Source organism: Tubulanus polymorphus, chromosome 1, assembly GCF_964204645.1.
Source record: "Tubulanus polymorphus chromosome 1, tnTubPoly1.2, whole genome shotgun sequence".
Classification (NCBI taxonomy): domain Eukaryota; kingdom Metazoa; phylum Nemertea; class Palaeonemertea; order Tubulaniformes; family Tubulanidae; genus Tubulanus; species Tubulanus polymorphus.
In genome coordinates, this window is record NC_134025.1 from 9,766,704 (window position 1) to 9,779,786 (window position 13,083).

General features: G+C 37.1%; 1 protein-coding gene across 1 annotated transcript; it reads left to right on the forward strand.

Annotated features, from left to right (window-relative positions):
* The first annotated feature begins 7,522 nt into the window (after positions 1-7,522).
* On the forward strand, positions 7,523-8,954 carry LOC141915190 (uncharacterized). Its single transcript, XM_074806629.1, has 7 exons — positions 7,523-7,609; positions 7,745-7,803; positions 8,176-8,219; positions 8,361-8,447; positions 8,519-8,605; positions 8,691-8,767; positions 8,871-8,954. Exons 2-6 carry the CDS (start codon positions 7,770-7,772, stop codon positions 8,760-8,762), a joined length of 324 nt encoding a protein of 107 aa, XP_074662730.1. The 5' UTR covers positions 7,523-7,609; positions 7,745-7,769; the 3' UTR covers positions 8,763-8,767; positions 8,871-8,954.
* The last annotated feature ends 4,129 nt before the right edge of the window (positions 8,955-13,083 follow it).

Below are 13,083 nucleotides of genomic sequence, written 5' to 3' on the forward strand. Positions count from 1 at the left end.
CAGAGATTTTACTTCGTTTCTGAACTTTTTGTTGAATATGTAATAAAATACACCGTTTACCGCTGAATTGAATGCTTGAGAAAATTCGTTCATAAGCAGCACTGGCCAGACAATGGAAAATGGAAAGATAAGGGATAATATATTAAAAAGTATTTCGGGAAGGACTGATACCATGAATATAGCGGAGGCAATGAATACCATTCTGAGCCCTACTCCATTTTGTTTACCTGGTTGATTGCTACTTTCCGCGCTTGTTAGTTTCGTTCTATTTTCTGTATGGATATTGATTCGAATTATCATAATCAAATTTATCAGTGGCACGAAAGCAAATGCTGAAAATGTTGAAACTGTAATTTCAATCATATACATAGTAGAAGATCGCCGGGAAAGCCATTTACTTGTACGCATATATTTACCATACGTGCATTCGTTAATTGTATAGACGATCGTTCGTTCCTTAGTGTAATAAAGAGTATAAACAGTCCACGTGATTAGAATTGAGGCAAAAAACAACTTGCATTGAGTCAGTTTCCAATATATCCTAGCTTTCAGTGGGAAGCAAATGTGAAATGCTCGATCGAATGTGACTAATATCGTTGTCCAGTTGCGGAGGTAAAAGCCCCATTTTTGAATCACGTTGCCAGTGATTTCCATCTCGGGTGAACCCAAATCACCCGGTAAATGCAATCCCAACTTTCCGTGTCGGATGAATTTAAGAACCCAAACGAAATGGATATAAATCACAACTGATACGCAGCCTATGATATCAACGATGGCAAGTAACAGTAAATTGTAATACGCGCTTGCGAAGTTATTTGATTTATGTAGTCGGTACAGCGCAACTATGGTGAACGAGTTGGAGATTATGCCAAACCATCCGATCGGTCCTACAACAATTGTAACAAAGAGAATCCATAAGGTATCTCTTCTGGTAGGGAAGCTGCAAGTCCCGAATGACATGTTGGATGTAGTGGTAACATTCATCATTTCGGCTTGTGCGTTATTACGAGTTTCACGGAGAAAATTATAGCATTAGAAAACATAGCTTATGCCTGGATTTGGAAGTGCTGTGTCCCTATTGTTTCAGAAAAATAAAACATTTAGAATGCATGCGAATTCCTTCCTGGCACGCTAGCAGAACTCAAGCAACGTTTTGTAGCAACATGAGTTTGAGATAGCGAATACGTTGATTACATTTAATACGCTACTACAAAATAATTAACCATACAGATTACGTATGTTCAATGAATCATTACGTTAGTTTATTAGATTCAAATCTCTATAGGTGTATTTTACAACATTTTAAAGTATGATGACCTTTCAAAGACAGAGACACTGATTAAGCGATACGATATCTTGGCGATATCATTGGATGAAACGAACAAACCTTTAAAGTACTTCTTCTAAAGAACCCCCACCCCACCACTCCGCAAAAATGGAAAGGCGCAAGTACAGTCGCGGCTGACATCATAACGCCTTCAATGTTCGTCTCTAGACATTAAGGACGAAGATTGAACAGGGTTTGTTTTTCCATTTTCTATAAACAGCAGGCTTATTTGGATGATTTTGAAGAGACTGCACATTTCTGGATTGTTCCATTCTAGCCAAGGTCACTGTCCATTGCTGACAAGCAGTTAATCATATGTTTTTCCATTATTTCGTGATGCCCTATCCCTGCAAGTGATTGGTTCATATCAACCAAACATGGACGTCACCAGAGGGGTCGGGGGTTCGGACGACCCCCTTTTTAAAGTTATACATTTTTGTGACGACGCCTCAACCAAAAATGTCCAGAAAACGCGGCTCGATGGATGCGGTGCGAAGTATGGCCTATAGTTCCGCTTGTACGTAATAATTCTGACCCCCCTATAAAAACTCCTAGTAACGACGCCTCGGCCAATTTACTACTCAGTTTTATTCGCACGTGGACCTTTAATCCTAGCTTGAGTTGTTGGACCAATTTCAAAAGCATGATCAAGCAACGGATTTCCTGAATTCTTTAGATTGTTGATTGTCATTTGGAGTTTAGAAAAATATATATAAATGCATAAATGGCAGTAGTTATTTTATCTCATGTTTAAATATGGATGGTCTTTATTAAAACATGGTCGATTAGTTAGGGTTAGTGATGTTCGATATCCCATATGGCTGCAATGGATACACTGACGCATATCAAATATTAAAAAAACCAAATTGATAAACCAAAAAAGATGTACCTTAGAAAAAGATGTGCCCATAGCTGACATACTAATGGCTGCAACACAGAGATTTTACTTCGTTTCTGAACTTTTTGTTGAATATGTAATAAAATACACCGTTTACCGCTGAATTGAATGCTTGAGAAAATTCGTTCATAAGCAGCACTGGCCAGACAATGGAAAATGGAAAGATAAGGGATAATATATTAAAAAGTATTTCGGGAAGGACTGATACCATGAATATAGCGGAGGCAATGAATACCATTCTGAGCCCTACTCCATTTTGTTTACCTGGTTGATTGCTACTTTCCGCGCTTGTTAGTTTCGTTCTATTTTCTGTATGGATATTGATTCGAATTATCATAATCAAATTTATCAGTGGCACGAAAGCAAATGCTGAAAATGTTGAAACTGTATTTTCAATCATATACATAGTAGAAGATCGCTGGGAAAGCCATTTACTTGTACGCATATATTTACCATACGTGCATTCGTTGATTATATAGACGATCGTTCGTTCCTTAGTGTGATAAAGAGTATAAACAGTCCACGTGATTAGAATTGAGGCAAAAAACAACTTGCATTGAGTCAGTTTCCAATATCTCCTAGCTTTTAGTGGGAAGCAAATGTGAAATGCTCGATCGAATGTGACTAATATCGTTGTCCAGTTGCGGAGGTAAAAGCCCCATTTTTGAATCACGTTGCCAGTGATTTCCATCTCGGGGGCACCCACACCACCCGGTAAAAGCAATCCCAACTTTCCGTGTCGGATGAATTTAAGAACCCAAACGAAATGGATATAAATCACAACTGATACGCAGCCTATGATATCAACGATGGCAAGTAACAGTAAATTGTAATACGCGCTTGCGAAGTTATTTGATTTATGTAGTCGGTACAGCGCAACTATGGTGAACGAGTTGGAGATTATGCCAAACCATCCGATCGGTCCTACAACAACTGTAACAATGATAATCCATAAGGTATCTCTTCTGGTAGGGAAGCTGCAAGTCCCGAATGACATGTTGGATGTAGTGGTAACATTCATCATTTCGGCTTGTGCGGTATTATGTGTTTCACGGAGAAAATTATAGCTTAGAAAACATAGCTTATGCCTGGATTTGGAAGTGCTGTGTCCCTATTGTTTCAGAAAAATAACACATTTAGAATGCATGCGAATTCCTTCCTGGCACGCTAGCAGAACTCAAGCAACGTTTTGTAGCAACATTTGTTTGGGGTAGCGAATACGTTGATTACATTTAACACGCTTCTACACAATAATTAACCATACAGATTACGTATGTTCAATGAATCATTATGGTAGGTTATTAGATTCGAAACTCTTAAGGTGTATTTTACAACATTTGAAAGTATGATGACCTATCAAATAGAGACTGACTTAGTGATACGATTTCTTTGCGATATCATTGAATAAAACGAACAAACTGTATTTCTTCTTTGAAGAACCCTCCTCTCTCCGCAAAAATGGACAGGCGCTAGTAGTTACGGTTAACATTGTTAACACGTTATGTTCGTCTCTAGACATTTAGGACGAACATTGAACAGAGTATGTTTTTCCAACAACAGACTAATTTGTATGATTTTGAAGTGACTGCACAATTCTGGATTGTTCTAAGCCAAGGTCACTGTCCATTGCTGACAAGTTTTTTTTTTCCATTATAACAGATGCCCTTTTCCTGCAAGCGATTGGTTCATATATCAACTAAACACGGGCGTCTCAAGAGGGGTCGGGGGTGCGGACGACCCCCGTTTTAAAAGTTCTGCATTTTGTTTTTTTTTACATGCCGGAAATCTAATAAGCATTTTGCCTTAAAATGTCCAGAAAATGCGGCTCGGTGGATGCGATGCAAAGTATAGCATATAGTTCCGCTTGTATGTAATAATTCTGACCCTTTAAAAACTCCTAGTGACGACGCCTCCTCAGCCAATTTACTTTTCTCAGTTTTGTTAGCACGTGCTCCTTTAATACAAGATTGAGTTATGTGACCAACTTATACAAGCGTGATCAAGCAACGGATTTCATAATTCCTATAGATTCTTGATAGTCATTTGTAATATAGAAATATATCTGTAAATGCATTAATGACACAAGTTATTGTGAGATTTAGATACCTGGAATCAAATCTGTGTACCAAGCTGACTGAGGGAATGCAGGAAGCTTTTTGGCGCTAACCATTTAAAGATTGATAGCATTTTCCCATGTTTGAATATGGATGGACTTTATCAAAACCTGATCGATTAGTTAGGGGTGATATTCGACATCCCATATGGCTGCAATGGATACACTGACGCATATCAAATTAACGATAAAAATACAAAATTGATAAACCAAAAAAGATGTACCTTAAACAGATGTGCCCATAGCAACCATATACTGATTACAGCACAGAGATTTTACTTCGTTTCTGAACTTTTTGTTGAATATGTAATAAAATACACCGTTTACCGCTGAATTGAATGCTTGAGAAAATTCGTTCATAAGCAGCACTGGCCATATAATGGAAAATGGTAAGAGAAGGGATAATATATTAAAAAGTATTTCGGGAAGGACTGATACCATGAATATAGCGGAGGCGATGAATATCATTCTGAGCCCTAATCCATTTTGTTTACCTGGTTGATTGCTACTTTCCGCGCTTGTTAGTTTCTTTCTATTTTCTGTATGGATATTGATTCGAATTATCATAATCAAATTTATCAGTGGCACGAAAGCAAATGCTGAAAATGTTGAAACTGTATTTTCAATCATATACATAGTAGAAGATCGCCGGGAAAGCCATTTACTTGTACGCATATATTTACCATACGTGCATTCGTTGATTATATAGACGATCGTTCGTTCCTTAGTGTGATAAAGAGTATAAACAGTCCACGTGATTAGAATTGACGCAAAAAACAACTTGCATTGAGTCAGTTTCCAATATCTCCTAGCTTTCAGTGGGAAGCAAATGTGAAATGCTCGATCGAATGTGACTAATATCGTTGTCCAGTTGCGGAGGTAAAAGCCCCATTTTTGAATCACGTTGCCAGCGATTTCCATCTCGGGGGCACCCACACCACCCGGTAAAAGCAATCCCAAATTTCCGTGTCGGATGAATTTAAGAACCCAAACGAAATGGATATAAATCACAACTGATACGCAGCCTATGATATCGACGATGGCAAGTAACAGTAAATTGTAATACGCGCTTGCGAAGTTATTTGATTTATGTAGTCGGTACAGCGCAACTGTGGTGAACGAGTTGGAGATTATGCCAAACCATCCGATCGGTCCTACAACAATTGTCACAAAGAGAATCCATAGGGCATCTCTACTGGTAGGGAAACTGCAGGTACTGAAAGATATGTTGGATGTAGTGGTAACATTCATCATTTCGGCTTGTGTGATTTTTGACAGTAGCGCGGAGAAAATTATATATAGCATTTGAAAATAGAGCTTATGCCTGGATTCTATAGATGTGTTGTGTCCCTATTATTTCGGAAAAAAATATATATCAAATGCATGCGAAAGGCACGCCAATAGAACTCATGCAACGTATTTTTAAACGTTAGGTGAAGTGAATAAGTTGCTTCTAACATGCTATTGCACAAGCATTAAGGTTATTCTTAATTATCTAAGATTCCAAGCGTCACAGCCAGAGATGGAAGAATTTACATAAACTTCCAAAAGACAACATTGTATTCTATATTGAAGGTTGTAAATCTTTGATGTGTGGCTATATGCCGATGCCTTCTACTTCGAAAAACTATCAGCTACGCCGTTTTTTTTTTATAAAGAAATTTAGAAAAAATGTTGGCAAAAACTTATCCACAAAATTCTTGTTGAAGTTATAAATGGGTTTTTCGTCTTGTCATTGCGCTTGTACGATGCGCTTCTGTACTTAAACGTAAAAAGAAATCGCAAATGCCGTTACTCCAAGCAGCATTGTGCATATGCTGTTTTTCTGAATGTTTTACTGGCGATCATATATATGATAAAATTCGCGGCAGAGTCAATAGGTGTTAGATTATCTAAAAAATCGAACAAATGCTCGACTTGGAGATTAGCTTCGTATGCAACGAAATAGTTGAATATTCTCGAGACGACAGCTGGTGATTCACATACCAAGTATACTATTGTTGCTATGACCACTAGTTGAGTTGCTTTTGTAGAAGCATTTTTATTTGAGGTTGTCTGAGATGACGTAATCTGTTTTCTAAATTCTAGAGAACGACCGACTGACCAAAGAAGCACTATGTTTGCAAGCATGAGGATTATCATTGGTGTGTTTACTGTTACTACTAAATAGATCCACGTAGAGCTCAAATCCATCGCTTTGCCTTTCTCAAATTTTGAGTAAATTGCACCAACAGAGATGGGAGCTTCGCTCCAGCATTTAAACAGAATGATGCTGCCACCGAAATAACGGGGAATATATAACGCTGATGATACGACAACAATTATAGCTATGCTTGTATTAACACATTTTCTATTGATGTATCTTCGAGACAAAAGCGGGAACAAAACGTGCAGGCACCGGACAACTGCGGATAGGACAACAACCCAATTCCGTATTGTTACTGTCGACTTGTAGGCAGCTATGCGCAGCCAATTCCAGATCGGAAATACGCCGTAATCGCGACGGCGAAACACTGCGTCTCCGTAAATAATTTGGAAAATGATTCGACGTAATGGAGTATCGAGAAATATGTTTACAAGATACACCGTATCAGCTAACGACAGCAGAATAAGCAGATATAGGGCTTGTCCACTTTCAGTCATTTTTCGGAAGACGAAAATACCGAAGATGTTCAAGATTATACCTGCCACGCAGGTTGTTCCGATGCCATACACTATCATGTAGTGTTTGAATACTTGTTTTGCACTGAACGGGCATTGTAAACTCATTGAAGTCGTATTCACGAGAACTATCATCACAGCTTGCGAGAGATTGGACGAAGTCAGTAATAGAACGAGCCTCACACAGTGAAGTTGTTATTGTATGCTAATCAAATCTAAAGCAAAAATCAAAACTGAAAAGAAAGCTGAAATGAATATATTATGATATGATGTATCAATATATAATTTGTATCTGAATATAAAACGTGTTTCTCTTTAATATTGATTATAAATCATTTATATATCTTGACGAAGTAAATGAAACTGAGTAGACCTCATCGACTTTGGAACTAGAGATAACTGGTTCGTAGAAGCATCATCTATGTTCAGAACATTTATTTGGCCTTCGTCATGACGAAAATAATGTTAATCAATGTATAAACACCTGTGCATAAAGTATTGCCATAAACTGGATTGATAACTTGAATTATTCGATAAGTACTGGCATTCAGGAATCAGCTTCAAAACTTCCCTGGACCCGGATCATTAAGGGTGCTTGCTGCGTAATCAGGTAATCTACAAATCCTATTTTGTAGCCCTTAGACGGCAACACTGAGATTTAAGACTACCATTGATTTATTATTTGATAAAACTCGAGCATCTAATCATAACTGCGGTATCATACCATTTTCTATTCATTTTAAAGGATTGAAAAGTATTTCTCGCTGAAAATGATTCGATTATTAGTTATTGCGTGCGTTCTTGGTAAGTTTTGAAAATCTGGAAATTTTGGGAAAACATGGTAAATAAAATGAATTTAATATACGTAGCCAGAAGCCGCACATCCTTTTAGAAATACAGTGTTTTAAACCTTTTACCGTTTATAACTTCGGAAGCGCTTCAAATTTAGGCCATTATTCATTGAGATGTATTCGATATATAAGCCTATAGGTATTGAATAGAATTAAGCGGTATGATTAGAATTGTCAAATTACATTTAAGTTGAAATATCATGTAAATATATATTGGTATATAGTGCATATATTTGAGAAAATTGCTTTATTGCACTTGAGTTTCGTTCAAACAAGTAATTTGTGGGAATCGTTTATTTTTCTCTTCTGAATATTCATTTTACAGTTGCTTTATGCATCAACACGAGTACTGCTACGGATCCGTGTGCGGTAGGTATATTGTGTCGGGTTACTACTATTAAACAATTGATCATTTCTTTTGAATTAATTCAGATGTGAAACAGTGGCTCCATGCATGATCAAAACGTAATGAATATGAATATCTATTTTCAAATATATATTTGATTGCAGTCACTACAGGCCGCTCACCCAACGTGGACTTGCACTGCAAATGGCAACAGTTGTAGTTGCGCAAGTCCTACTGTCGACCCTTGTAAGGTAATGTCAATGAATATATAGGTCTTTATTGATGAAAATATATTACTCTTTTATACTATATTCTATTTAAGTCACTACAAGAAGCTCATCCAACCTGGACATGCACAGCAAGTGGCAACAGTTGTAGCTGTCAAAGTCCTACTGTCGATCCTTGTGAAGTAAATATTTAATGGAATTATGACTAACATGCAAAATTCGATTTTCTCTGACATGCCATTAATATTTCAAATATTGTAATTTCAGTCATTACAGGCTGCTCACCCAAATTTAGTATGCACCCCAAGTGGCAACAGTTGTAGCTGTCAAAGTCCATAGTTCTGGTATATATTAACATCTAACAATAAAAATATATATTTGAAACTGATATATTAACCGTAGTTGAATGAACCTCTTTCACTCACCAATGCTCTTTATTCCTTACAGTAACAATACGTGAAGAAAATGTTAGATTAACGATACTTTGGTTTATTCGTTTATTCACTGATACTTTGACGTAATAAACATTGAAATAACGTTTCTCTTGAATTCTGAGACTTTTTCTTTTTATTTGTGGTATTGATAAAATCTTTCATCAAACGGTTCTGTAGCTGTGTGTATCTTTTCTTGGAGTGATAGGTATCTAATTATTCAACAAGATCGTCGATGTTACAGCATGGGCGGAATTTGGCTGCCTTCTTAATTCGAAAAGGGCAATGATTTGTCGCAACGTGACGATCCATGCCAAGCTAGCGTCGATACACGGGTCTCCAATACCATAGCGGTCATCAATCATATGTCCCGCATTCATTTGTCAGGTCTTCCATAAATAATTGAGAGCATTAAAAAACGTAAAAATACTTTATTCTGGAAAATGCGCTTAATCAATTCAATCGCATGATTAATGGATCATTAGGAACTTATTATTCTATTCAACCGAATTATTCGGTTTTGCAGACATCATATTTCCATAATCCTCCATGATTCATAAAAGGTTCGGTAATGTACCCGCTATTACACCGAAACGGATCCATTTATTTGAGAGCGTATGGAAGATATTCGAAATTGTGAGGAGAAAAAATGTTTTCATGCATAAGTGGTGAAGAATTCTTGTTCCAAAGCTCGATAATCCTAACATTATCGGTTGTAACCAAATCATCGAACTTCTAGAATTGAAAGATATACTTTTGATGCTAGTATAGCAAACTAAAGCACATGACGCAGGGAAACGCGGAAACAAGAGACCGAAACAAATGTTTCCAAACATCTTCGGGAAACAGTGTTTCCGAGATCAAACTAAACACGTGTTGCCGTGTACATTTGCTGGACAAGAAATAAAGTGCGAATTATTAATATTTTTTTCTATATCGTATGTACATGTATAACTTTGATACCTCAAACAACTAAGAATAAGGGCATCGCAAAGTTATACATGTACATACGATATAGAAAAAAATATTGATAATTCGCACTTTATCAACTTTTTATGTAATTTTTGGATCCAACCTAGGATCTTTTGATTCTTTTGTAGATTTATTTTTGTATACAAAGGTATAGATACAAGATTTTATGAATACATAGTATATCACGGTCAAAAAGCAATAAAATAGAAAAAGGAAAAATACATACAAAATTTACAACAGCTTAATACACAATATACAATGAGAATCAACAAAAAGATACAAGATTATTTTCACATAAAAATCTATATATACATCCAATATTTACATTTTTACTGATTTCCTTTTATTCGGCATAAATTATCTAAAGTCTATCTATATACTGTTTAGAGCAAGGTAATGATGGAATAGGGATGCACGAAAATGATACGACGAATACTTCACGCACATCGTTTAGCATTGGCTATCACCTATCACCGAGCCAAAATACAACATAATTTTGCTTCTGATATTGTCCTAATATTGTATTGTATTGACATACATGTTGTATTGTCTTTTTGCTCTAAGCAAATGTAATTTTGTGAGCGAAAAAAATTTTTATTCTATTTATTTGAACTGCAGGCGTTACAGGTTTCTCATCCAACTTGGACATATACTGCACACGGAAACAGTTGTAGTTGTGCGAGTCGCTAATTCAGACCTAAGGGTACGTTTGTGAATAAATGCCGATGAATTTTGATGAAGTTGAAAGCTTTTGTTAATGGCAGGATATATTTCATTTTCAGGACTCGGAAATGCACGTTAAAAATCCCAAGATTCAAAACTGTAGTAGCTGGGATGGAATAAAATATTATTTTAAATTCACTACGTTCTTTTTATTGGGATGTGCGGATTGTTGGGGAAACAATAAAAATTTGATTGAATATCAATCAGCTCCCTTGCCTGCATAGACTGTCTGATGAGTGGACCCATCAAGTGATCCTTGGCTTAAAATCGTTCGACGGCACAAAGCTAACTGGAAAATATCGTCCAGGAATTTTAAAATTCTGAAGTCGAGTTCGCAAGCCCTTTTGTAGTCAAATAAGACCAAAGATAATCATGTGTTTATGGTCTACGTCCAACATTTCATAGGGTACAGGCAGGCGCGGCAGGAAAACTATTTTATATTTTCAAAAAAATATTTTTCACAATAAAAAATTTTCATATAAAATTCATATGATGTCACATCAGAGGGTGGCTGAATATTGAGTCTCGGGAACGAAACCTCTTCCAATGTATGGCCGCGGAAGCTATACCATATACATGTAGTAGTCTTAGACTGGTTACCGGTCTCTGGGACAGGCAACCAGTCTATAGATGAAATAAGTTGTATATTCACAATTTTATCTTAACGTAAAATATCTTATTATTCAATAACAGTGCAAAAATACACATTGAAAACCATTAAAAAATTTATAATAAATTTAAATCGAGTGACGAAATAAATTTGAATCGAGTGATACCGAATCCAGTGCTCACTTTACGACGGTTCACGAAATCGTTCTGAATTTACACTTCTCGACTACATGAGAAATGAATTACGAAGCGCGCGAGTCATTCTGCAGAATTTCCAGAACTTGTCATGAGAAGCGAATTCGCCTCTCAGGGCAGGAGCCTGCCCGGGAGAGGCGAATGGTTTGAGGCAGTAGACAATGAAAACCCTTCCACTAGATTGAGCTGAAAAGGTGGCTTGTCAAAATTATCAGGAAAAATCAAAACGAACAGAAGTTCCCATTTGGAATGTCTATCAACAACTTTATTAAGAAATTTCACATATTTATTGACCGCGACGTTGCGCCGATAGTTCGCGACGCCGTTTCATCTTAATTCCTGCAAGTTTGACATTTATACTACTCAATCAGACTTACGCCTCTGGGAGCAGGTTTTTGCCCCGAGGAGCGAATTCACCTCTCAAGGCAGGTCTGCAGATTCTTAAGAATGACCATAGTCCGCGAGAGGCCGAACGCCATTCAAATTATTTCCCATAAGAAAGCGTTTACCATTAAAAAAAAAACCAAAAGCAATGTTATAGAATCTGTTTTTATTTAATTCATTCAGCATATAATTGGAGCACAGACTTTTTCGGCAATTTAAGGAATGTTGACTTAAGGAAGACTGCCCGACTCAGCGCGCAAATATCTAGTTGAGATAAAATTCCTCGTAGGTGCCCGGGACCCAGTAACTTTCCCACGTTCACCCAGCCAGAATTGCCCAGAAAATACTTCTTCATAAGGACTGTTGGAAACCCTGTCTCTTGGAGCAAAATAGTGCTTTTTTAACCCTCTTGTGGGGACATTTCAAACCGGAGGCTTCTTCGCGCAGGAAAATCCGCGCCCGTATCATGCAACCCTCGGATCTGCAGGAATTTGAGGGCTGGCCCATTTTCAACGTCAAGGGAGGGAAAGCCGATTTTTAATACCGATTACGATTACGATTACACACTATTACACATGTATATACAAATATTTACAAAACAACACTAAAATGATTAAAATTTAGAGAATGAAAACGTAACGAAATATATATATACATCAACTATTTACAATACTATATATACTATTATATACATCAACTATTTACAATACTATATATACTATTGGAGGGATCTATATACATCTAAGCCGGTCTTAATGAATTTAGCTAAGTTGACCGTTGGGTTTTTCAGAATATCAAGGGTATTAAAGGTATTCAAATTCAAAAAGTTTTTGCGTTGTTCTTTAAGTAAGGTACAGTCAAACAGAAAATGGGATTCGTCACCTAAAGTATTACAAGTGGGGCATATTCTATCGGCTCTGTCTAAATGAAGGTTTGAAAATTTGTTCACAGGTAAAATATAGGACCCGACCCTAAATTCAATGATTTTGAACGAGATCGGAAGCGACACCGGACCTCTGACAAGCGAAAATAGGGCGGGCTACAATGCATCCTCGCTTGCCAGGGGTTCGTATCACTCACTTCCACGAACAGCTTTAGCGTGGTGGGTTCGGATCCCTTGACGGGTGAAGATGGCTACAACGGCGAATTTGAGATTTGATTAGCTACGACCACGCCGGGTGAAAACCTTTGCATAAGGTCCAGTTTAACAAAATGGAAGTTTCTTTTTGCGGAGCCAAGCCCAGGGATTAAAGAATAAATGAACCACCAGAAGACACGAGAATTGTTTGCCGAGAACCAACCAGGGCAGGGTGCGGGTTGCTTATCTTAAATTGATAAATCGCATA

Excerpts from the sequence above, each read along its gene's own strand:
- LOC141915190 (XM_074806629.1), top strand. The coding sequence starts at position 7,770 with ATGATTCGATTATTAGTTATTGCGTGCGTTCTTG. Across the intron at positions 8,220-8,360 it reads CTGCTACGGATCCGTGTGCG|TCACTACAGGCCGCTCACCC; the intron begins GTAGGTATATTG and ends ATTTGATTGCAG. Across the intron at positions 8,606-8,690 it reads CTACTGTCGATCCTTGTGAA|TCATTACAGGCTGCTCACCC; the intron begins GTAAATATTTAA and ends TTGTAATTTCAG.